The sequence below is a fragment of the Ochotona curzoniae genome, unplaced genomic scaffold (assembly GCF_017591425.1).
Source record: "Ochotona curzoniae isolate NIBS_2020 unplaced genomic scaffold, NIBS_Ocur_1.0 scaffold_4763, whole genome shotgun sequence".
NCBI classification, from domain to species: Eukaryota; Metazoa; Chordata; class Mammalia; order Lagomorpha; family Ochotonidae; genus Ochotona; species Ochotona curzoniae.
In genome coordinates this window covers 4,349,359-4,375,267 of record NW_024467123.1, presented here as the reverse complement: position 1 = coordinate 4,375,267, position 25,909 = coordinate 4,349,359, and the positions used below count along the sequence as shown (strand labels likewise).

Below are 25,909 nucleotides of genomic sequence, written 5' to 3'. Positions count from 1 at the left end.
ATTAGTCAAGAATGAAGGATGGCCCAGCGTGATGGCTCAGTGGCTAAATCCTTGCCTTGCAAATGTTGAGATCCCATACAGGTGGCTCAAGTCCTTCCTGGCTGTTCCACTTTCCATGCAGCTCCCTGCTTGTGGCCTGGGAAAGCAATTGAGGATGACCCCAAGTTTGGGGCCCTGCACCTGCGTGGGAGACCTGGAAGAAGCTCCTGGCTTCAGATCAGCTCAGCTCCAGCTGTTGACATCACTTGGAAGGAACCAGTGGACAGAAGAGCTTTTGGTCTCTCCTCTTGATAAATCCACCTTTCCAATAAAAATAAAGAAATAAAGAAATATGACTGAAGGAGACTTGTGACAAATAACTTTTACATTGCTGCCTTGGTGACTATAATCAACATTTAATACATAATAAACTAGTTCATATTAATACCAACTAAACTTTGATGGTATTCCAAAGTTTATTCCCAAGTAGCTATCCCATACCCCCCGCCCCCGGCCTTCTGCTTATCACGCTCACACACATTGCATCTTTTACATTTATTGGTATAGTCATCTTTACCTGTTGCTTGTTTTTTATGTGGATGTGAGTCAGTGTCCCTTCAAGCCTGAAGGACTGAACTTCCTGTAGAGCAGGACAGGTCAGTTATTACTGAATTCTCCCTTTGTGTTGATCTGGGAAATAGTTTCTTTACACTTTTCCATTTAATATGTTTCCACCCATGCAGAGGTACAAACCCGCTGCTCTCAAAGTTAGCTGTCACGAGGGTACTATGTAAACTTGAGATTCCAGGCAGCAGGAGCTGAAGCCAGGAGCACGTTTTTAGCTTGCTGTTCCATCTCTTAGAACACTTCAGTTTGGAATTTTTGTACTGCTTTCTGCCAACACACTATAGTTCTGTACCTAGAATGCAGCGAAGGGCTTACCGGGGCATGGGTCACAGAGCTTTCTAGTTGACTGAAAGCATGCTCTTGAAATCTGGCAGCTAAGCAACTGGTGGAATCAGAAGCAGAACCCAGTTCCACTGAGGAGAGTCAGTATTTTGTCTTAAATAGTTGTGATGCTCTGCAGCTCAACTAATCCAACAAGATCCCGGCCATCCAAAGAGCACTGCATATTACTCCGTTCCCTCAGAGGAAAGCACCAGAGGTGCTTCTTCATGATACAGTGCAAGGAAATGTTATATGGGTGGTACTCATAAGAAAACACAGCGAAGAAACACAAGTTTTGGAAAAGGTAGACTTTTAATAACTGCTTTTTATCACAGGTTAAGTCATGCAGGTACAAAGTAGTTAGAAATTTCTGAAAGGGTCTTACATTATTTAAAAAAAAGCATTCATTCTTACATAAATAATGTCTAGTACTTCACTGGGACACTACTGTTTCAAGTCCCTGGCCAGCTAACTCCCCACACAGCCCTGAGCCCCGGCTGCTGGCAGCCCCCCTCTTGCAGAAACCGGGTACAGCAGGCAAAGCCTTTTCCTAGGGGAGGTGCAGAGGCAGGCTGAGCTGCAGCCACGGGTGGACCCCAAACAAGAACCGAAGTGGTTGTTTCCTGGTGCACTCTACTTGAAGTACTGTCCAATTAGTCAACATAATGGAGCTTCAAAGGAAGAAACAATTAATTCACACGATGAAACAGTCACTATAATCTTTGGACTATAATAATAACAGTTAGTAAATCCCAACAGCCTTAGAGATAGCCTCCATCATGGGTAGGGCTGAAGAGAGCGCTCCATCAGGCCTTTTGTTTTGCTGGACAACACATGATTGATAAGCTATAAATGATAATTGTTTAATGTTATAAAAATACTAGCTTTTTTCATGTATCATGTTTATAGGTACTCACTGCTTGAGTTGAAGTTAGACTTGTTAAGTGATTAAAGGCAATTTTATTACAGCAGCATGTACTTATATTTTATCCTAGGAGAATAAAATGCATAAGGAGAAACAGCTTTTATTTTTGTTTGCAACTTGTAAAACTGAGTTATTTTGCTGATGTAAAATACCAGTAACTCATTGAGGACCGTGACACCTGAATGCCTCATAGCTACTTAATGTGTCAAAGTGACAGCCTGTCCTGGATTTGTTCCAAGCAAAAGCAGCAAGCAGCCGACTACTTCTGATTATCTTGTCTTCTCTGGCAACAGACAGCCAGTGCTGGGCAGAGCCGCTGGAGCGGGGCAGCTCACAGCAGATGGAAGAAGCTTCCTATTTAAAGGGAAATGCCTAATTGGTTCTCAGACACACGCCATTTCTGTATCTATGCTCGTCAGCTGCTATGTGATCCCCTAACCTTGATTTGTTTCTTCCAGGGGGGCTGATTTGGATCGACATGTTGAGGGTGGTGGCCATTACCTAATGAGTCATGAGAGAAAAGGATTTTGTGGTTACATGTAAACTTGTGATAGATCTGCAGAAGTTACAGGTGGGAAGGGTGAGGGGCTCAGCCACTATCCATCTAGGTGAAGGTCACGCCGGCCTCATTGTACACTTTGAAGACTTTCTCAATAGCGTTGACATAGGCAGCTGTTCTCAGGTCCAACCCCAGGTTATACTTCATGGCTGTACGCATAATTTGCTGCAATGAAGAATACACGGTGAGGACTACCCAACTCAAGTAGCCAGGCCAGGAACATATATAGCACACGTGCACCTGTACAAGGCACCCTGGTTTCTGTCAGCAAACGTCTCACAGCAGCCAGACAAACTATCTGAGGTGGGAGAACCACCACTAACCAAGACAGACCAATTTGTTGGAAGAATACAAATGATAACTGCTTTAGGCAGTGGTAGGAAGCTACCTCTTATCATTTTAGATGTGAGTGGTTTAACAGATATCCCGTTATCTGCAATGAATTCACTTGATGCTTTGTGACTGTTTAAAAGAACTAAGACATGGATGATGCAAATACTTTACAGTTGAAATGACTATGTCACTTGGAGAATAAGCTAATGGCTAGAGAACTATGTTCCTTGAAGGGATGAATCCATGGTGTAACATTCATACTCCACAAAAGATCAGCAGCGCTAGGAAGCACATTCTCTTTATCAACAATCTATTGGCGATATTTTAACTTATATCAAGTAAATGGAAATGGATCTTAAGAAAACACATGGAAAACTAGATGGAAAAATTATTTAAGGTCTTGAAATAGTGCCCAAATGGTCTAAGACATTTCTCGTTCTATCAAAGACTATAGTAAGGTAGCTTCCTAGAGCTGCATGAGGTGTGCAGAGGCGAACAGCACCTGCATACATACCCTGGCAGAACGCTCCATGGTGTAGGCCAGGCCAGAGTGCACAATGTCCTTCTCAGATGCTCCCTGTCAGGGAAAAACACACATAAGATTCTTAACTTAATATGTAGCCAGGCAGAACTGTTGTGTCCTCCAGTAAAGATATATATAGCTTCCACACAATAAGGAAGTTGCATTTTAACTACTATTTAGTTTTAGTTATGCTGACAACACACAATAATGAAATAAGATCACAGTAAAACAATGAACATAGAAATAGAAAGGTATGGCCCAAGAACCAAGAGGCCACACTGTGAGATCAACAACCTTCATTTGCAGACTCTACAGCAGCACGTTACATGAATTATGTCACAGAGCATGCGCCTCATTCACCAGGTGAGCAGAAACCCCAGCCAGGGCACAGGGCCAACAGTAGCTCTGGGCCTAAGTAGCGGGGAACTGCTCCCTGAGGTGCCAGCAAATTACATGGGTGCCAGTCAAGTTCTGGCTGCTCTGCTCCTGATCCAGCTACCTGCAAGTGTACCTGGGAGAGCAGTGGAAGATGGCCCAAATACTTGGGTAACTGCCACCCGCCACCCATGTGGAAGACCTAGAAGAAGCTCTTGGCTTCAGCCCAGCCTGGCACTGACTGTTGTGGCCATTTTGAGTGCATAAGTAAATGCAGATCTGTTACACTTTTCAAATAAGTCAATCTTTTAAAAACAAAACAAACAGATGGATCTTAGCATCTCTTTAATTCTATGAGGAGAACAACAAGCACAGAAGTTGGTCAAGTTATAGTTACTTTTAGAATGGAGCTGTAATGCAGGGTCTTCCACCATCAAGTCAAATGATCTTTTTCTTATGTCTACTGATAGTTTCAATAAATTCCTAAATGTTACTTGGAAAAAATTAAGACAATTGATATCACTACTCTTAATTTGACATCTATAGCTACAGAGCACAAATCCTGCTCTTTAAAAAGCTTAAAATTTAAGGGGACAGACATTTAGGGTAGCAGTTATAATGCTAACAGGGACATCTGCATGCCATATTGGGATTCCCAGGGTCCAAATTCTGGCCTGATGCCTCATTCCAGCTGCCAACCCTGGAAGGGAACAGGTGATAGCTCAAGCAGTAAGGTCCCCGTTATCCTTGTGTTAGACCTGGATTGAGTTTCTGGCTCCTGGCTTTGGTCTGGCCAAACCTCAGCGGTTGCAGATGAGATCTCTGCTTGCCTGCTTCTCCCTCAAATGGAGTAAAAAGGTATCTGTGATGATGAACCATCCGATTTATACTGGGTTCATTCTGGAAAGTCTTAAAATAAGCACTTGTTTTGTTCTATCAAGCTAGGAAAACAAACCCGCTTTGCAGGCAGAATGGTGCTGCATTTATTCACAGCTACTGAGTACCTATGAAGTGCCTGGTAGTGGCCATCACAGCCTCATCAGTACCCTCAGTTCTCAGGGAGTTTCTACACTATGCAAGGACTGGAAATCCTGACGCAAAGTTTGCAAAGCAGAGAAAGAAGTGGCTCAGGCACCAAGGCTTGGCAGTGACGAGGAGGGACAGGTGCAAACGATAAAGAAGAAATGGCAAGTGAGCAAGGAAGAGAATCAGAAGAATATGGAGTCCTAAGAGAAGACACTCTTTCTGGATCACTTGTGACAAGAACAGCTGATAGGCCGAGGCGAGGACTGGAAAGCAACTCCTGGATTCGGCAGACAATGTCACTGGTTATCTTGACAGTTTTGGTACAGTGGGTTGAAGAACTGGCAATGTGTGTTGTGCAATAGGCTATGTGTGCATACTGGAGTGCCTGATTTGGGTCCCTGTCACTTCTGATCCAGTTTCCTGTTAATATGCCTGAGAGCTTGATAATGGCTCATGTACGTGAGCTCCTGATACCTACAAGGGAGACCTGGAAGGAACTGTCAGCTCCTGGCTTCAGTCTGGTTCAAGCTCTTGTGGCCACTTATGGAGTGAACAGCATACTGAGGATCTGTGTCACCCCGCCTTGCAAACAATTTTTAAAGAAAGGTTTATGTATTTTCAACGCAGAGAGAGAGAGAAAGGAAGAGACACAGAGAAGTCTTCCATCCAGTGGTTCATTCCCTAATGGCTGCAATGGAACAGGCAGGATCAGGCCAGGCTAAAGCCAGGAGCTTCTCCTAGGTCTCTGATATGAGTGCATGGGCCCAAGCACTAGGCCTTCTTCTGCTGTTTCCCCCAGGCTCATCAGCAGGGAGCTGATCAGAAGCAGAATGGCTGGGATATGAACTAGTACCTGTCAGCATCGTAGGCAACCTTACTCACCATGCCACAAAACCGGCTCCTAATATGTAAACTGAAGACTTGGACACAGAATACAGTACCTTCAAGGAGATTTACGGTGCAGAAAAAATGGCAGGAAGCAGAAGAAGTGGGTGAAGAATGGCTTTGAGCGCTGAGGGGCATGGTGGCTCAGTAACAGGCAGGGTGATGTGGGCAGAGGTGAGCTTACTAGAACAGCTAGGAAGCTGAACACAGCTGTCTGAGGCCCAGAGCAAGACATGGAATAGGGTGGGAGCCAGAGCTGGGAGAGGAGCTCTAGGGGAAGACTCCAGAAGCTGGGAAGATGTGCCAGTTGTCCCGCTGAAGCAACTGCCTCTGCAAGCAGACCCCAGGTCAGACAGTGACCCCTCAGGGGAAGGGGAAATGGATGGAGGATGGAAATGGCAGCACAGGACCCGGCTGCATGGAAAAACATGGAAGGAGCAGGGAGCTGGTCGTCATCAGGGCTTGCTCTGGCATTTACATGGGAATGTGAGAAACATGACACTCGGGAGTGACGTTAGTGATGGAGCATGGAATTACCAGCCAAATACAGAGAGAAGCAAAAACAGAAGGGGGGTGGAGGACACTGAGACAATGGGAGGGAGGCAAAGAGACGGTTACTGGTAGGGTCCAGGGAGCGCTTAGGAGGACCTACCTAGAGGAAAGAGCTGGGAAAAATAGGGTGTGTGTATTTAATTTTTTTTCAACTGCTATATATCAAAGTCTAAACTCAGGAGCAATGAGATAAATCATTTGAGAAAATTATTGTAAAAGCAGAGTCTTTTACAAAGAACAAAGTCACTCACAGCTATGTCCTTCTAAGCAGCTGCTGCATGCCAGGCAAATGCTGCGCAGCAGTATAAATGGAGGAGCCAGCAGTTCTTCTGACATCAAGAGCAATAATGAGCCTGTCCAGAGCTCCAGGGTCACCATGGATGAGGCACGAGGGGATGCCAGGAGGAGGTTACAGCTGCAGGGCTACAGCAGCAGGGAGAGGCAGGAGCACGCCATGCAGAGCGACTGGCCCAGAGATGTGGCTCAGGGAGGAAGGATGGTTGCTGGGGAAACTGTGTGCTCAGAGCGGCTAATGCAGGCCTGCTCCAAAACAAAGCTCTCAACTTTTCCCATGTTACGGCCTCATCTGCAATGGTTTCCCATGACAAAACAAGCAGATTTCAAAAAGCAGATGGAAATGTGGAAGTAAAAGTTAATTTGGGGGTAAAAATTTTCCATAATATACCATTTTTCGTGAACTTCTTGATCTCTCATTCTGTAGGACATTGCATTTCTTTTTCTTTTTTATAAGATTTATTTTTATTGGAAAGTGTGATACACAGAAAGGAGAGATGGAGAGGAAGATCTTCCATCCGCTGATTCACTACCCAAGTGGTTGTAACGACCAGAGCTGAGCCAATCTGAAGCCAGAAGCTTCCTCAGGGTCTCCCATGTGGATGCAGGGTCCCAAGGCTTTGGGCCACAAGCAGGGAGATGTACGGGCAGTGGGGCCACCGGGACACGAACTGGCACCTATATGGAATCCTGGTGCATGCAAAGTTAGGACTTTAGCTACTAGGCAATTGCGCCAGGCCCAGGACACTGTATTTCTAACTGTTTCCCTGTTATTGGGCTATTAAATCCAACCTCACTGAAAAGCTGACTGCAAACAGTTCTTGAGCTGAGCTGCAGTGAATCATTCTCCTTTTCAATTACTTTCTTAGAATAAATTTCCGCAGGGGAGGTCTGTGCACCAAAGGACAGGAGCACTTGAATAAATCTTCACGTTTCCCAGATCTACACCAAGTTGCACTGTCATGACAACTGCTTGCAGAGCCGCCGGCCTGCTTCTGTTCATTTACTGCACTGAAGGAGTCTTTATTTTTTAACTAAGTAGTGAGCATCAATTCTCCAGGTGCACACACTGTGACTTAACTGTTCACGCTGCTCCACTTACTGATAAAAGTTCTTGTGATGGGTGCCCATTATAAAAACATCCTGTTTGTTAACAGTTAATAAAAAACAAAAACAAAAACACCCACTTCCAACCTGTTGCAGCTCTGACTTCTGGCTAGACAGCAATCTCAAATTTTCACATGGTTAAGTCTTAAGTTTACTTTTCAGTTCTTTGACTTCTTTGAAACAAAGGAGCTGGAGTACATATTCCCTTACAATGGCTAAAACCACTGTTGAGTCATCTGATTTGCAAAAGTTCCCATAATCAGAATTAGCCATTAGAATTCTTTTTTTTTCTCTTTGTTTTTAAAGATTTGCTTTTACTTGAAGCTAGAGTGAGTGAGGGGGGAGAGTGTAAGAGAATTGTTCAATTGCAGTTTTCACTTCCCAAATGGTCAGAACAGTCAGGCCTGGGGCAGTATGAAGTCAGGAGCCTTGGACCTCACACGGGTGACAGAGGTCCAAGCAACTGCGGCATCGTTGGCTGCCTTCTCAGAATGCACTATCAAGGAGCTGGATCAGAACAGGAGCAGCTGGAATTGGTGCTTTAACACAGGATACTGGTGTTGCAAGTAGGGGTTTAACATACTACACCATTTAGGTGGCCCAACTCATTAGAATTCTTAGTTCATACTGAGAACATCTAACCAATACTGCCACACAGAGCTCAATTAACTTGAATCTTCAATCCCACCCATCCATCCAGCCTTGGCAGGTACTGTGTATACACTCACCGATATTCTATCCTGGAACTCTGCTGTGGGGACGATAGGAATAGTTCCACCATGCTTGCCGAATTTTCTTTCTAAACTTTCTTGAACAGACACTAGAAAAAAGAGATTAAAGTTAGATATTCCTGGGGGGGCGGGGGGAGTCACAACTCCAAACTCTATTCACAAGCCCCAAACTCAAACAAGGCTTTAAAAACCTGCGAGGGGCTACAAGAGTTAATCATTGAACACCCATAAATAAATAAAACACTCTGCCAACCTCCTATATAAAAGTGAATTTAGGTCACTGTTCTGTTTCCGTAACACCCAGTACCAGGGTTTTTCCTTGGCTCTGTGAAAAGAAACTGCTGAGAGACAAGAAAAGGCAGTGGCTGGACCACTGCAGCAGCTTCTTGGAGCAGGCTCACTATGAAAGCCAAGTACAGAAGCGCACTTGGAGGTCTTGATCTTATTACAGCCTGAAGAGCAATTGTAGTGCGTGTGAAGCTTACTCCAGTCTGAGAAACATGCATTCTCATTAGAAGACTCTTGACCCAAGCTACACCTTCTCTCGCAGAGAGAGAACTCAACAGTCAGTGTGTGCCATGTGGTTCACTTTTAACAGTGCAGAACACTTACTAGTGTGCAGATGATGGCCTGAAACCTTACACCCCAGAATAAAACCATGTATACAGACATCTTAGAGAGAGCTAATACATGGGACGACCAAGAAGAAACTAGGGAATTTCTGGCCTAAGCCTCATGAAGTAGAATAATAAAACTTTCTGTTCTCAGATGAGATTCTCAAAGGGAAGAAGTCCTCTGAAATGCATGCGGCATCCCCTGGCTGCCCAAAGCTTATTCACTGAGAATTATTATTGGAACTCACTGAGCAAATGGTAATTGGAGTCCCTTTCATATTTGAAGGTCAAACGGCCATAGCTGACATGGTTCAGATTCTTCAGCCACTCGAAGTAAGATACTGTCACACCTCCTGCATTTAAGTAGAGATCCTGGATACACACACGGGACAGGAAGACAAGTGAGAACACGAAGAGCTTAGTCAACGCTTCAAATGAAAGCAAGAACTCGACTTCACTGAAAGACGTGCGCTCCCTCTTCCACACCACCTCACCCCTCTCTCTGAAGCGTGAACTCACTAGTGTAAATGCACTAGAGTCCAGTTAACTTTAGCATGAACTCCACGAGTAGTCACTGAAAGACCTCAGCACGTGTTGTTCCCATTGCTTTTTAAGTAAAATGGGAATGAATTATGTGAACTATGTGAAATGAATTAATGTCAGGAATCACGTGGGAAGCCTTAGACTTTAAGTTAGCATAATATCCTAGCCCATCAGACTCATAGCAGGATAAATGCACCCTCGAGCACAGAGCCAGAAGGAGTGTTCAGATCCATGTGAACCGACAGATATATTGTTCTACCCTATTGTTCTTAAAAACAAAATAAAAGTGAATTTTAGAGTGTGGGAAATGTAATTCTTCCCTTCACTAGTTTTTAGCAAAAAAACAATTATGAAGCTAAGTACATATTAAAATTCTGTAAACATGGACAACTTACTGGGATAACCATGATGTTTCTCTCCAGGAAAATCTTGTCAGCTTCGGGAGTTGTTGGCCCATTGGCACCTTCGGCAATGATCTGTAAGAATCAGGAACATGCAGAAATGGCATTTGTCGGGGTCTACTACTACAACAGAAGTACAGATGGGGGGCAGTGAGCAGTGTAATTCCAGGTATAATAATTCATTACTCCCCAGTTTCCCTGATTGTGGTTTGGAGGTTGCTGATGGTTGCACAACTCTGAATATACTGAGTCATGAAACTGTCTACTTGAAGTGGGTGAAATGTATGGGATTTGAATTACATGCCAATAAAACTTTGCTAAGAAGAAAAATGAAGAAAGGCATTCAGACTCTTTTATGGCCTCTCTAACTTTATTCCATGCTAATCTTCTTGATTCTACATAAGCTCTCACCTTGGCTTTGACCCTGGGTGCGTTGGCTTTGGTCAACTGCTTCTCACTGGCAGCAGGGATCAGTATGTCACAGTCAGCCTCCAAAATGCTCCCTTCATAAACCTTAGCCTTGGGGAAGCCCAGGATGGATCCATGTTGCTGTCATTGGTAGAAAATCAGAATGAACGGCTGTAAGAGCTTAACCGATCGCATCTACTATTGACAACAGGAAAATGAGTTTCTTATTTAAAAACACACACACACACAAAATAATGGATATAATTTAAATAAGGCTGATTTCAATGTTACAAGGTTCATCATGGTCACACTGGTCAGGTGTTAAGTAACTTACCAATTTGAAGTCCTCCAGTTCCTTTGGGTCAATACCATCTGGATTGTATATACTTCCATCGGATTCACCAACACCAACACATTTAGCACCAAAACGATGTAAATATCTCATAGAATGCAGGCCCACATTACCAAACCCCTGTGAAGAAAATGCCATGAGACATAAAAATTGAAACTCTTAGTCCGGATAGTAAGAATCATATATTAATGCAATTTAAACCAGCATTCTGTTAGGTTAGAAGCAATTCTCAACATCCTTTTGTCAAAAGAAGCCACACACTAAATGGCTTTTAACAGTAAAACTTCTACTTGAGGGCCTGGCATGGTAACCTAGTGGTTAAAAGTCCTTGCTTTGCATCTGCTGGGGCCCCATATTGGCACTGGTTCTAATCCTGGCGGCCCCACTTCCCATCCAGCTCCCTACTTGTGGCCTGGGGAAGCAGCAGAGGACGGCCCAAAGCCTTGAGACCCTGCACCTGCATGGTGGAACCGGAAGAAGCTCCTGGTTCCTTGCTTTGGATTGGCTTAGCTCCGGCCATTGTGGCCACTTGGGGAATAAATCAGCAGATGGACGACCTTTCTGTCTCTGCTCTCTATGACTCTAATTTTCCAATAAAAATAAATACATCTTAAAAAAATTACTAGGGGTGAGGAGAACCTTCCCATTTGAAAATATGGGAGCTCTATTATGCATAAGACAGCTCTAAAGAGGTTTCATTGGCACGGCCTTCTTTGCCTTACAAGGAAACGGCAGTGGGGTCAGCCTCACCAGTGTGGGTCAGTCCCCAAAGACTGGTCATCCTGTTGTTCCATGGAGGTATTTCACTGGTTTGGAGGATTGTGAATTCTATTTTAAAGCTCAACTTTGGGGAACTTGGATCCCCCAAAGTAAAATGCATGTTAACACATCAAACAGATTTGTCCCAATGTCCAAATCTTTCTGTATACTCATAACAGACTTAGAAAATTATGCTGTGAAAATAAATCTGCCATATGACCCAGCTACCCCGCTCCTAGGAATATACCCAATAGAAATGAAATTTGCAATATGAGAAGGGGATCTGTAATCCTATATTTGCAGCAGCTCAATCTATAATAGCAAAGAAATGGAAACAATCCAGATGTGCATCCAAAGAAGAGTGGTTAAAGAAACTGTGGTACATCTACTCCACGGAATATTATTCAGCTATTAAGAATAAAATTATGCCATTTACAACTAGGTGGTCCCAACTAGAGACCATTTTGCTCAGTGAAATGAGTCAATCACAAAAGAAGAAATACCATATGTTCTCTCTAATGTAAGGAAATCATCATGGAAAGTGTAACTTCAATAACCCTATCTATACTTTTTTTTTTTTTTGGCTGCATCCCATGTGTTTTTATTGTTTTGATTTCAGTTTCATTTATTTCAAATACCTTCTTTTCTCTTGTCAAATTCATTGCTGGCTCATGGATTACACAGTGGCATCATTTTTCCCAAGAGACTTGTGTTTCCTTTTTGTCACCCATGTGTTGGTTACTCAGTGGTGTGTTTTTTCATGGTGCCGTAATTTGTTGTTGTTTTTGTGGCTGTTACTCTAATTCATACCAGTTGTTGATCTTGTCTCATGGCTTCTCATTTATGGAAATATACAGTGATGGGGCACGGGGGACTACCATATCCAGATGTGGGGGTATAATGCAACATGCATCCCTGCTTCCAAACAAAAGATGGACTCCCAATGAAACTGCTGTAAATGTGTAGACAATGGAATGCCAGACTGTCTGACACCGTTTGTATCAGTAATGTCGGGGCATACTTAAATAAGAGACTGATGGAATTATGACTCCTTATGAAGCACTATACTATTGCAGCAACATGGGGAAAATCTGTCAGGGGGCAGGAGTTTTGTTGAGGCAGAATCCCAAATAAAATAAAATTAAAAAAAAAAGAAAGAAAATTATGCTGTGAGACCTCCCTTTCTGAATATAGCCTCGCTTTCCAATACTGGCCAAAAAGAATATGGTGACCATTTCATAGTATCTGGGAGACACTAAAATCAGTTCTAGCCATGTGGAATCATTTTGATATCTAAAAAGTAAAGAAGTATTACTCCGAAAACAGTAAAGAAGCATTACTCGGAAAAGAAACATCTAAAATCAAAGAGATTCAAAAGAATCCGATTTCTAGAACTGCTAATTTAAACTAGAAACACACGTTACTTAGGTGTACACCAGTCGTGAAGAGAAGAAAACTCTTACCTGAACAACAAATGTTTTATCTCCAAATCCCGGTGTCATCCCCAAAATGCTCATGTAAGAGGCTTCGTTGATGAAGTTTTCAATTCCATGGAAAAGCCCGCGGCCGGTAGCAGAGATGCGTCCATGGATGCCTCCTTGGCTGATGGGCTTGCCAGTGACACAGGCATGCGCATTGATATCCTGCAAGAGGAAGTCCTCACTCAAATGCCGGGGAAGGCGTTTGCTCGGGAGCTCAAGTCGCCCTAGTGATGTTCGCATTCCACAGGACAACATCTGGCTTAAGTCCTTGCTACTCTGGATTTCTGATTCTGCTCCCTGCTGATGCATATCCTGACAGGTAGCAGATGATGGCCCACATATTTAGGTCCCTGACACCCATGGGGGATGCCTACATAAAAACTCTAGGTTCCTGGCTTAGGTCTGGTCCAGTTTTGGCTTTTGTGAGCATTTGGGAAGCAAAACAGGAAGTGGAAGACCTCATTATTTCTGTCTCTCTGTTCCTTTCAAATAAAATGAACATATAACACAATGAAATGTCAAGCCCCCTTTCTCATCACACATTCTCATTTCGCTAAAATTATGCTCATCAGGAATATGTGTGACTATTTATTTGCCTGAGAGGCAAAGAGAGAATTTAGAGAGAGCCAGCTCCCATCCCCAAGTTCACTGCCACAGTGTGAGCCAGGGACTGCAGCAGGAGCCAGGGACTCCATCCAGGGGTGGCAGGGACCCAAGCACTTGAGCGATCACCTGCCATCTCTCAGGACACACAATGCTCTCTGGGATGAGATGTGAGAATTTTAAATGCTAAACACGCTTGTCCCTGTCCATAGCCTCAAAGTATACTTTTACCAACAGGACAATAGGCCAAGTCTGTTTTTCAGCTCTCTGCTCCCAGCATATACCTACATAGTAGACTTGATTTACCAAACAGAAAAACAAAGTTTAGGAATTTAATCTCAAGTACAAACAAAAATATCAGAAAAATTGAAACAGCCAGGTTTAAAGTTATCACTCCCTTAACAAATGTTAAGTCCAGTGTACATATACCCACAGAGTTTAAGAATCCACTCACACCACCAAAACCAAGCCCATGGCAGGAAGAGGTGTGTGGCATTCCATGTGGGCAGCACCAAGTGCTATCTTAATCTACTGTGTAACAAGAAACTTTCAGGGCTGACAATGTTGTATATGCAGAGGGTTAAACCAATGCCTGCAGCACTGACATCCCATGTAAATGCAGGTTTCAGTTCTGGAAGCTCTACTTCTGATGCACATCTTTGCTAAAGAGCTTGGGAAAGCATGAGAGGATGGCCGAAGCTCCTGGCTCCTGTCTGGTCATTGTGGCTATCTGGGGAGTAAAATCAGGCAATAGCAGACCTTTCTGCCTCTCTTTCTCTCTCTCACTTTAACTTAGCCTTTCAATAAAAAATTAAAAATCACCTACTACAGTGATTTAACAAAAGCGCTTTATAAGATTTTTCAAAAAGGCAGGTGTGGGTGTGCCATAAAAGCACATGCCTGATACCTGGGCGTGAACAGAACACTTTAGTAGCACCAGTCAGCTCTGTGAAGTGGGAAGTCTTTACCGCCCACCCTTCCATTCTCCAAATTAAGGATGTGCATGTACTCGTGTTCAGAAACAAGAATCAGAATCGGGTGCAGGAAGGCTACCCTTCCAAGACATCAAGTTCATGCTCAGATTGCTGCACATCTACAGAGGAATGAGACACTCCGACTTTAGGAGGAAGTGGAAAGAAAATGAGGAAGAACTGAATGTCAACTTGTGAGGCTTATTTGCTCTGTGTGTAAATTAAGACGTGTCCTAGTCTTTATCTGTATTGTTTGAGCATTTTTACAGAGAACTCAGAACTGTATTTCTTGTACAGAAAATTACAGAAGGATAAAAGCACTCTCCTGAAAGAGCTACAGGATTAGCAGTTTTCCCACAGTTTTCTTTCATGAATAATTAATACTTGCGAATACAGTTGCACATCTAGTGCCAAGTGCTTCTAGCAGGAGAATGCCAATGCTGGAGTTGAAGGAAACGTAGTCTGAGGCCAGGCCTGGTACCAGCTGCCAACTCCCCAGCATGCCTCATGGTTCCCCTCAGCCATGGGGGACACTGTCCCACCAGTGACACACCTCCAGATAGGGCCAAAGGGTTCCAGTTCACAACTAGAAATGACTAACATCTATGGCTTTCTTACCTTAGGCTTCAATTTTGGGCTTCCTATCACTTTAAGATGGAAAGTCGTAGTTAGCAGTGCCTCACACCTTTTAATTTTGCTCTCACCATTGTGAATGAGCTATGAATAACAAAACATTACCTACTGAAAACAGGCCATTCCCAGAACTCAGCTAACATGAAAGCAAAAAGCATTCCCTTTGGAAATGGCAGTCAAAATTCTTTCAAGAGTCCAACACTATTGTTGATTTTAGGGGACTTGTGCAATTCACATGATGTAATTCTTGTATTTGTCTCTTGGTGTTTACAAAGGGCTGTGGACTGTTCTAAGTACATTGATCACCTATGTAATCCTTATAAAGTTCACAAAGTCACTTTATTATTGTCTTTTTCCATGAAAGAAAACCAAGGCACAGTGCTGGAGCCAGGCCTGGGATCCAGTGTCCTGCCCAGGCTCTCAAACCAGCACCACACTCAGGAAATGCACTCCTTTCTCTGCCTCTCTTCTCATCTCCACTGGGTGTCCCAAAGAAAAGTTTCCTGGGCCCTTAATACCTTTGGAAAATTTTATTGCAAGAACAACCCTTACCATCTTGCACCAACAAATCTGGCCATAGCAAATAAACATGCCAAATCACCAGACACAACATGCTCTAAGGGCAAGTGCCACCACGCATGCCATGTTCTCCAGTGTCCACTTATAGGTGGGGCTAAATGTACACCCCACTTCTTTCTTTCCATCCCCTTGTGGTCTGGGCCGCTCTAGTCTCCCCTGCACTTACAGGAGGCCTTTAAAACCCAACTCACTTGAGTCACACACACTCTGCTTCCAGGACAAAGAGTAAAGTCGGTGTGTCCCATCTCTGCTGGCCTTTCTCATCTTCCTCCTGCGCACAACACTGGCTGGCCCCAAGCCTCTCAAGTTCATTCCCTTCTGCCTTTCAGAACCTTCACCCAGGTGCTTCCTTCTGCCCCAGCACTAGCCCAGTTCCTTCCCCTGGGCCAAGTCCACTCATGCTGCAGGGTTCAGACCAAAGAGGCCCTATCTGATCTGACCTGACCTCACAGGCTCAATCTGGTCTCATTACCTTTTATTGGCCTGGAACAACTTGCAGCACTTTTGCCAAGGGCAGTGACTACCTGGCTCGTACTTGGCCTTGCATGTGATAGGCACGAATGTCTTTTTCTAACTCTGTTTCTCAGCCTACTCTTTAAATGCTTGACTTTTCACAATCCCAGTCTATTCAGGGACAGGGAAAGCCTTCCTCCTGGGCTCTGTTCGGGGGCACAACTCTGCTTGGGCCCCAGATTCTGATTCTCACACTCATCCCTGTCCTTGACCTCCATATCTCAGCGATTCTCGCTCAAATTCTACCTTTTCAAGGTAGAGCCAAAATCTCTCCCCCAGAAATCCTTCCTCCAGAAACTGCCACATGCCCCCTGACATGACGCCATTTCCGCACTACATGTGTGTTCTTGTCTGCAAGCCCTTTGAGGAAGAAGTCAGAACAATGAGCTTCCTCACTCTGCTTGCAGGGTCTCTACAGAGGGTGCTCCCTGGCAGGGACCCAGGGCAATGGGAAAGTAGAAACTCAATCCAAAGGTAGGAATAGAGGAGCTGAAGTAAGATGTCAAGGTTAAAACAGTATGAAAAAAACAGTGATTTATCTTTCCTGTAAGTTGGGAGAACTGTTACACCTTACAGACAGCAAATGTAGAAAGCCTGGGGTTTCCCCCGGGTACTCACATAATGCCCTATGGTGCTGGCATAGGTGTCAGCAATCCAGGACATTTCCCGCTCGCCTGTGCTCATGTCCGGAGCAGGCACATCAATGCCAGGACCTGGGAGGCATAGGGAAAGACAGTGAATTAGTTTTACGATAAAGTCATCTTAAACATAAAGATCCTTGTAATTCCCATGAGCATCCCATGGGGGTGCAAGGGCCCAGGCACTTGGGTCATCCTCTGCTTCTTTCCCAGGTATACGAACAGGAAGCTGAGTCCAAAACAAAGCAGATGGTAGCACTGGTGAACCACAGTGCTAGCCCGGGTTCTGTAATTCTTCCATCCTCTAGTTCACTCCACAAATGGCTGCAACAATGGCAGGTGTTGGGTCAGGCCAAAGCCATGACCTCCATTTGGGTCTCCCACGTGGGTGCTGAGGTCATCCTTGCTGCTTTCCGAGGCATGTTAGCAGAGAGCTGGCTTGTAAGCCAGTACAAATTTGTTTAACCAGGCTGGTTTTCTCCTAAGGTATACATGACAAAGTGTTCCTGAGTTCTTCTAGACATTATCTATCGTGCTTTTTTAAAAAATCATTTTGCAATATTAAGGGTTAAATAAGCTTGTTGCTTTAAGTATAATATTCCAGTCAGAGTAGGGTTATTGGCAAGTGGCATGTCTGAGGTCCGTGTGCATGAATCAGAAATATATGATAAATCTCTTCCTAAGACTTGAATGGGAACAGGCTAGGAGTGAGACAGCTTCAGAGTGTCGCCAGGCTGAGCAACTTGGGAGTTATACAACCTTAGTCAACAGAAGCAGCACTGAACTCCACAGGGGAACGAACACTAACTTTTCACAAGTTAGTCCAAAAATCAGAAGAGGAAAGAACACCTCTCATTTCATCTTATGAGGCCAGTATAAACCTGATATTAACGAGAAAGCTGTATACCAATATCCCTTAAAACAGCATTAAAAGAAATAAAATGCTGAGGAGAGTTTCCTACTGAGAAATATGAAACTTGAGAAACCTCAATCAACAGGAAGACTTTATTAATTCATGAATTAATTAAGAAAGAGGGCAAGACACACTGTGCTACAGATCCAACACAATTGTTACTGAATCCCCAGCTGTCTTTTTGGCTGTAATTACAAGGGCCCGGCGCCATGGCCTACTGGCTAAAATCCTTGCCTTGAACGTGCCAGGATCCCACATGGCTGCCCGTCTAATCCCAGCAGCCCCGCTTCCCATCCAGCTACCTGCTTGTGACCTGGGAAAGCAGTCGAGGACGGCCCAAAGCCTTGGGACCCTGCACCTGTGTGGGAGACCAGGAGAAAGCTCCGAGTGCTTGGCTTTGGATTGGCTCAGCACCGGCCATGGCGGTCACTTGAGTCAATCATTGGACGGCAGATCTTCCTCTCTGTTATCCTCTCAGTATATCTGACTTTGCAATAAAAATAAATAAATAAATAAATCTTAAAAAAAAAAAGTGGATGCTAAACTCACAAAATGGAATGGGGCCAGAGCTCAGGTGTGAGCCTCATTATGAAACTCTGTGGGAAGTGAAGTCCCAAACCAACAGGAGTAGTAGGAAAAACTCCCTGCCTACCTTCCCTGCTGCAGAGCTTTCCGGCCCAGACACCAGCTTGCTTGTGCCATGAGTTAGTTAATGAGCCCTTCGCACATGAGCCAAGTAGTCACATTAACTAGCACCGAAAACTGTGCTTTCCGTGTGCCAGTGGATCATTTTTTAAAGTTTGTAACTGTAAGACTCTTACCAAAGTGGTCAAAATGATGGAAACACTCCAGAGATGGGCAACAAATATGACTGAATAAAGCCCCAAACCAATCAAGAGTATTAAATGTTTGCGACTTAGGCTAAGAGGCAATATAGCATAAGAAATGAGAGCTAGCAGCAGGATTTCAAGCCAGCCTATCTTTGAATTAAGAGATACTGACAGGTGTGACTGAGGCATTAATACACTTCTATATGACAAGGTACATGCAAAGCGCACAGCAGACCTAGGTAAGCAGCATGGCAAGAACCCAGATGCCTTTACAGAAACGTACTTATTTAGTTGAAGGCAGAGTGACAGACAAGGAATGATTTTTTTCTAGTCTGCTAGTTCACACACCCAAATGGCCGCAACAACCGGGCTGGGTGAAGCTGGAGCCAGGAGCTGGGAATCTACCTAGGCCTCCCTCGTGGACGCAGGGACCCAAGGATGTGGGCTATCCTCAGCTGCTCACAGGCTCATTAGCAGGAAGCTGGACTGGGAACAGAATAACTGTGACTGCAACCGGAGCTCACAAGGGATTGTGGCTCTGCAGGTGCTGCACCACCATGCTGGCCCCACCTCCATACCTCTAAAACTATATACAAAAGCTGGGCCAAATCTAGTCAAAGTGTAGTGTTAACCTATATTTATTGATTTTGTATTTGTCTATCACATGCACTTTTTCCTAAAAATGGGGTAAAACATGGGTAAATGAATTTCTTAGAAACTTGTGAACAAGGAAACCAGAAGGTCCCTCAAGTATGGGTATACCTCTTTTCTTTTTTCAATCTGTTCTGTTTTGTTTGGTTCTAGTCAACCAAATTAGAAACTTTCTAGACTAAGGAAAAAAAATTTAGAAAGATTTAAGCTGCTTCTAATCTAAAGAGTAAATGGCAAATATCTATTTATCACAGAGAACTAATCCTATCGCACACAAAACAACACACCACCAGGCAGTGAGAAGCAAGATGGCAGTGGCTTCTTAGGTGTCCCCACCGACAGCGTTCCTGTACTTCCCACACAATGTGCAAAAAACTACTCTCCATGCAATACATACCAATAAAGCCTTTCTTGGCTAGTTCCATTGTAAACCTCCTTGTGATCTTTTCCAACTCATTATCCTGTGAATAAACAACAATGATAAACATGTGATACAAATGTCACTTGGAAGGCTTGGTATGGTAGCCTAGCAGCTGAAGTTCTCACCTTGCATGCACTGGGATCCCATATGAGCCCTGGTTTGTACCCCAGCGGCTCCATTTCCCATTCAGCTCCCTGCTTGTGGGTCTGGGAAAGCAGTCAAGGACAGCCCAAGGCCTTGGGACCCTGTACCCTTGAGGGAGACCCAGAAGAGGTTCCTGGCTCCTGGCTTCAGATCGGCTTGGCTCAGACTGTTGTGGCCAGTTGGAGAGTGAACCAGTGAATTGAAGATCTTCCTCTCTGATCTCTCCTTCTCTCTGTACATCTGACTTTTCAAAAATATAAATAAATCCTTTAAAAAAATCACTTGGAGAGAATAATTCCATCATATGTTCTGTTTATGGGACATTCTCACATTTTTGATGCAATTCTCAGGATATACAGTAGGCAGTTCCATCTTAAAGTGAAGCAAATGAGAAAACAACCAGAAACTGGCTTATTAAGGAGCAGGTGTCTGGGCTAGAGGTTAAGGTGCCTGCATCCCACTTAGACATCCTTGGGAGACAGCAGCAAAGGTTCCCACTGCACATGTGTACTATGTGGAAGATCCGGACTGAGTATCCTGCTCCTAGCTCTGGCCCTGGCCACTGCACACACCTGGGGAGTAGATTAACAGCTGGGAGCTTTCTTATTCTGTCTCTCAAATAATCGGCAAGAAGAGAAATTAGGTTATGAGAATCAGCTAGAATAGTAAGGGCGCAAACCCCAATTTCCCTTTGTATTATATATATAATAATCCCTCATATATAATCCCTCCCTCTTAGAGACCAAATCTTTTTGTTTTAAAAGATTTATTTGTTTTTATTGCAAAGTCAGATATACAGGGAAGAGGAGAGAGCGAGACAGATATTCCGTCCGCTGATTCACTCCCCAAGTGACTGCAACAGACGGTGCTTCACTGATCTGAAGCCCGGAGCCAGGAACCTCTTCCGGCTCTCCCACAAGGGTGCAAGGTCCCAAGGCTTTGGACCGTCCTCGACTGCTTTCCCAGGCCACAAGCAGGGAGCTGGAAAGGAAGCAAGGCTGTCAGGATTAGCACCAGTGCCCATATGGGATCCTGGTGTGTTCAAGGCGAGGACTTTAGTCACTAGGCCATAGTGCCGGGCCCAAGACCAAATCTTAATTAAGACTAATTGGAGGGCCTGGCATGGTGGCTTAGAGGCTCCACTTTGGTACTTACCGTGTAGCTCTTGGGATTGATCTTAACACCAGCTTTTGCACCCCCAAATGGCACATCTGAAAGGGAAAGCAGAAAGTTGTCTGTACAAAGATCAAAAGAAGAATGCTCTACGCAATGAGTTGCATCTCCCTGACCCAAAATGCTCATCTCTAGCAGTGTTTTGGATTTTGGAATATTTGCTTACGCAAAACAAAATAAGGGACTTGTGAATAGGATCCAATTACCTCATGAAGGCCCCCATTTACCAAAAGTCTAAATTTAACTATTAAGACCGACTTAAAGGTGTTAGGCCTTAAAGACTACCTTAAACAAAGTTGGCTTTGAGAGGTACATTTTTATAGCACCTTAACAGGAAGCATGTGTGCAAACATACTCCCCCAGAGTTCCTGAGGCAGCAAGAAAGATGGCCACTTACCAACCACTGCACACTTGTATGTCATCAGAGAAGCCAGCGCTTTCACTTCATCTACACTCACGTCCATGCTGTAACGGATACCTGGAGGGATGTATTTAAAAAAAAAGACAGGGAGAGAGAGGAGAAGGCAATTATTTAGAACAAGCTTTCATTACAGTTTCAAAACCACCAACTGACAAGCTACAAAGTGAAGATGCCCACACTGCAAGGAGGCGAGCGGCCAGGCAGAGGCAGCCAGCAGCCCTGCCACCTCTGCTGAGCAGCTCTGGGGGGACAGAAAGTAGGGATGCCTTCTACTTTGATTCTGGGGATCACGTCAGTCTCCCCTCCAAGAGCTGCGGGGCCTAAGCATCTTTGCTTCTCCAGAGTCCAGTCTTCCCACCGCAAGGCCGACACACGGCACTGCGACTCCTTAACGCTGCACCTGTGCGTGAAGCACATGGGCCTCAGCTGCCTTTCTGCCCTCCTTCTCCCAACAGCTTCAGCCACGGAGTCACAGCTGAGTTGATGGGAGCCCTGGGGATCTCTCTCGGGAATTTAGGATTGTTAAGATGGCAAATATATACCATCTTACCAATTAGAAGTTTGAGAAAATTAAAAAAAAAATTACATATTTATTTTTATTGTTACAGAAAGGAGACAGAGGTTCCAGCCACTTGGTCACTGAACAGGGCTGTAGCCGCCAGTGATATGGATGGCAGAGGCCCAAACACTGCTGCTTCTCCCAGGCAGGAAGAGGAGCTTGATCAGAAGGGGGACACAAACTGGCACCCAAATGGGATTCTGTAGGTACCTGCTATACCACCAGGCTTGCCCCTCTAGTTCTGGTTCATTTTTTAAAAAATTTATTTGAGGGCCCGGCACCATGGCCTAATGGCTAAAGTCCTCGCCTTGAATGCGCCGAAATCCCATATGGGCGCTGGTTCTAATCGCGGCAGCTCCACATCCCATCCAGCTCCTTGCTTGTGGCCTGGGAAAGCAGTCAAGGACGGCCCAAAGCCTTGGGACCCTGCACCCACCTGGGAAGCCCAGAAGAGGTTCCTGGTTCCAGGCTTCGGATCGGCGCAGCACTGGCCATTGCGGTCACTAGGGGAGTGAATCAGCAGATGGAAAATCTTCCTCTCTGTCTCTCCTCCTCTCTGTATATCTGACTTTGTCATAAATAAATCTTTAAAAAATTTTTATTTGAAATGTCAGAATTAGAGGAGAGACAGAAAAAGACAGAGAGAGATTGATCAATTTTCCTTTCACTCATTCGCTCCCCAAATGGCTGCAACAGCTAGAATTGGGCTAGGCTGATGACAGGAGCCAGGAACTCCATCTGGGTCTCCCATGTAGGAGCAGGGACCCAAATAGTGGGTTATTCATTCTCTGCTGCTTTCCCAGGGAGCTGGACTGGAGCCTAGACTCTAACCAGTATTTATACGGGATGCTGGTGCTGCAGGCACAGGGTTAATCTACATTGTGCAAGCTCCATCTAAAGCTGCTTTGTTATGTTCAGAAATCATCAACCTAAACATTATTGGCATGTTTCAAGAGACAACTCTGAGGTTAAAGCCATGCCTTTGATTTACAGAGGAAATAGTAAGTTTACTTTGAAGAGTGCGTTCTTAGAATTATTTTGCAAACTGAGTTTTAAAAATACTAATGAAAACCAAAAAAAAAAAAAGTACTAGTGAAATGAACATATTATTGCATTTCCCCCTAGCATACAGCAGGTGTTTCGGGTAGCTTACTGCTTATTTGCCTCATGTTTCTACAGGGGAACTACTCCGTGTACCACAGCATCTCTCTCTCACACCCATGCCTTCGCCTCTCCACCTTGCTTGTTTCTTATGTATTTTAATGCCAATCTTTTACATTCAGTTAGTCTGGCCTCCTGACTCGGGAAGTTAGTATCATCAGGATATTCCTTGTTCTGCTTTGTGCTCTAAATCCTTGGTGCCAAACACAGAAATGATGTGTGCTAGACATTCAAAAATACCAACTGAATATGTGAATGTTTCCTGACAACTGAAACTTAATGTTGAGAGAGGGAAAAGCCGTGGCCAATAAAAACTGACCTAGATACATTTTAAGCTTCCCCATAAACATCGCTACATATGATAAAAAGTCTAAAAGTACTTAAGAACCAAGGCCCGGCACAATGGCTCAATTGGCCAATCCTCTCCACCAAGCGCTGTGATCCTCTATGGGCACCAGTTTGTGTCCTGGCTGCTCCATGTCCCATCCAGCTCCCTGGGAAAGCAGTGCAAGATGAAGCAAAGTGTTGGGAATCTGCCCCAGCATGGGAGACCCAAAGAAGGCTCCTGGCTCCTGGTTTCAGACTGGCTCAGCTCTGGCTGTTGCAGCCATTTGGGTAGTGTACTAGTGTATGGAAGCTCTGTCTCTCATTCTCTCCAATAAAAATAAATCTTTAAAAAAAACCAGACCTTAAAAAAAGTTTCCCAGAAACCAGAATATATAAAGATGAAACATTGTTATTTATAAAACAAAAATGTGTCTAAAAGTAAAATGTGGTTTTCAAATTATTAAAAATGCTGCAAGGGCCAGGCACGGTATCCCAGCAGCCAAAGTCCTAGCTCTACAGAATCACTGGGCTTCCACGTGGGGGCCGGCTCTAAGCTCAGCAACCCCCGCTTTCCATCCTGCTCCCTGCTCGCAGCCTGGGAAGGCAGGCGAGGACAGCTGCCCAAAGCCTTGGGACCCTGCATGCACATGGAAGCTCTTAGCTTCCTGGCTTCGGCCGTTGCGGCCACTTGGGGAGTGAATCATCAGAAAGAATGTAGTCTTTTCTGTCTCTCCTCCTCTCTGTATATTTGACTTTCCAATAATAATAATAATAAAATCTTTCAAAAATGCTATTAGGTAATATAGCCTATTACTTAGTAAATAATTATTCCAAACAGGGGTTGGGGAGGGGAGGGCTCCAGCTGTTGCCTTGTCTAGGTGGTCCCAGTCTGGGCACCTGCTCGCCTGGAGGGGTCTTAACAAGGCCTGCTGTGCCCAGGTGTAGGACTGCCCCAAGCATGGGACATGAGACAGCTGGCACGGAGCCCCCACACAGTCAACACTCACACTCAACGGTCACCATGCCAGACAAGTCATCACAAAGCATGAAGTGACACATAGCAAAGCAATTTCCTTTTTTTTTTTTTAAAGACCTAACAGAGAGGATCTGCATGCATAAACAGCTTAAAAAATTCTGGCTTCTTTTAGTCTCAAACTGAATTCATGCATGCAATACAACAAGGTTCACTTAAAGAAATGTTTTGCTGTACCAAAGACAGGTCACTTTCAAAAAATATTATTTAAAACATTTTTTTTTAGATTCATTTATTTTTATTGGAAGGGCAGATTTACAGAGAGAAGGAGAGACTGAAAGAGATCTTCCATCTACTGGTTCACTCCTCAAATGGCTGCAATGGCTGAAGCCGAGCTGATCTGAAGCCAGGAGGCCAGAGCTTCTTCCAGATCTCCCATGCTGGGGCAGGTTCCCAAGACTTTGGGCCATCCTCCACTGCTTTCCCAGGCCACCAGAAGGGAGCTGGATGGAAAGTGGAGCAGCTGGGGTTAGAACCAGCACCCATATGGGATCCTGGGATTTGGAGGTGAAGGATCAGCCAACTGAGCCACCATGCTAGGCCCTAAAATTTTATTTATTCTTTTTCACTGATTTTAAGCCATACACATTTCCTATTTGCTGGCTTATTCCCCAAAAGCTAACAGCAAAGGCTGGCCCAGGTTGAAACCAGCAGACCAGACCTCAGTCTGGGTCTCAGGGGGAGACAGGAGCCTACATGCTTGAGCCATCCACCACCTGCTGCCTCCAGGTGTGCACATCAGCAGGAAGCTGAAACCAACAGCAGAGCCAGGACGTACACCCAGCTACATTTTGATATGGGTTGAGGGTGTCCCAAGCAGTGTCTTAACTGCTGTGCTCAACACCCATCACTTTTTTCTATTGTTCTTTCAGAGACTACAGAAGTAGTTCCATTAAGTTACTTTTTCTTATTTTTCTATACAGTAAGTTCCATTAACTTAAAAACTAAAACAGAACTTAAATAGGCTACTGTGCTGGGCACGAAAAATATAAATGTTAAAAAAAAAAAACAAATCCTACAAGACTTCTAGTTGTAACAAGTACCTACAATGTAGTGCACATAGTAGTAAAGTTAACAATTACTTGATTTAGTTAATATTCATAAAATCAAACAGTATTTCAACAGCAAGTCTAGTTTTTCTAGATGTGGATGCTAATTAAGTAGACCACTGCTATGGTCCAATGTGGTAGCCTAGTAGCTAAAGTCCTTGCCTTAAATGCACCGGGATCCCATATGGATGCCAGTCCTAATCCCAGCAGCCCTGCTTCCCATCCAGCTCCCTGCTTGTGGCCTGGGAAGGCAGTCGAGGACGGCCCAAAGCCTTGGGACCCTGCACCTGCGTGGGAGACCTGGAAGAAGCTCCTGGCTTTGGATCAGCTCAGTGCCAGCCATTGTTGTCGCTTGGGGAGTGAATCATAGGACGGAAGATCTTCCTGTCTGTTTCTCCTTTTCTCTGTATATCTGACTTTGCAATAAAAATAAATAAATTAAAAAAAAAGAAAATACAAACAGAAAAGTCTGTTTTATTTCAAAAGTCCCAGAAT

At 44.4% G+C, this 25,909-nt stretch overlaps 1 protein-coding gene across 1 annotated transcript in view; it reads right to left on the bottom strand.

Annotated features, from left to right (window-relative positions):
- Positions 1–1,220: 1,220 nt before the first annotated feature.
- Positions 1,221–25,909, bottom strand: part of GLUD1 (glutamate dehydrogenase 1) — a 38,982-nt gene continuing 14,293 nt past the window's right edge. The window contains exons 2-13 of the mRNA XM_040970476.1: positions 21,262–21,342; positions 20,847–20,902; positions 19,524–19,587; positions 16,713–16,807; positions 12,778–12,957; positions 10,538–10,675; positions 10,207–10,344; positions 9,790–9,870; positions 9,100–9,223; positions 8,235–8,326; positions 3,259–3,321; positions 1,221–2,576 (exon numbers count right to left, since the gene is read on the bottom strand). Coding sequence (XP_040826410.1) covers positions 2,457–2,576; positions 3,259–3,321; positions 8,235–8,326; positions 9,100–9,223; positions 9,790–9,870; positions 10,207–10,344; positions 10,538–10,675; positions 12,778–12,957; positions 16,713–16,807; positions 19,524–19,587; positions 20,847–20,902; positions 21,262–21,342 — 1,232 coding nt within the window. The 3' untranslated portion in view covers positions 1,221–2,456. The remainder of the gene's footprint in view (positions 2,577–3,258; positions 3,322–8,234; positions 8,327–9,099; positions 9,224–9,789; positions 9,871–10,206; positions 10,345–10,537; positions 10,676–12,777; positions 12,958–16,712; positions 16,808–19,523; positions 19,588–20,846; positions 20,903–21,261; positions 21,343–25,909) is intronic.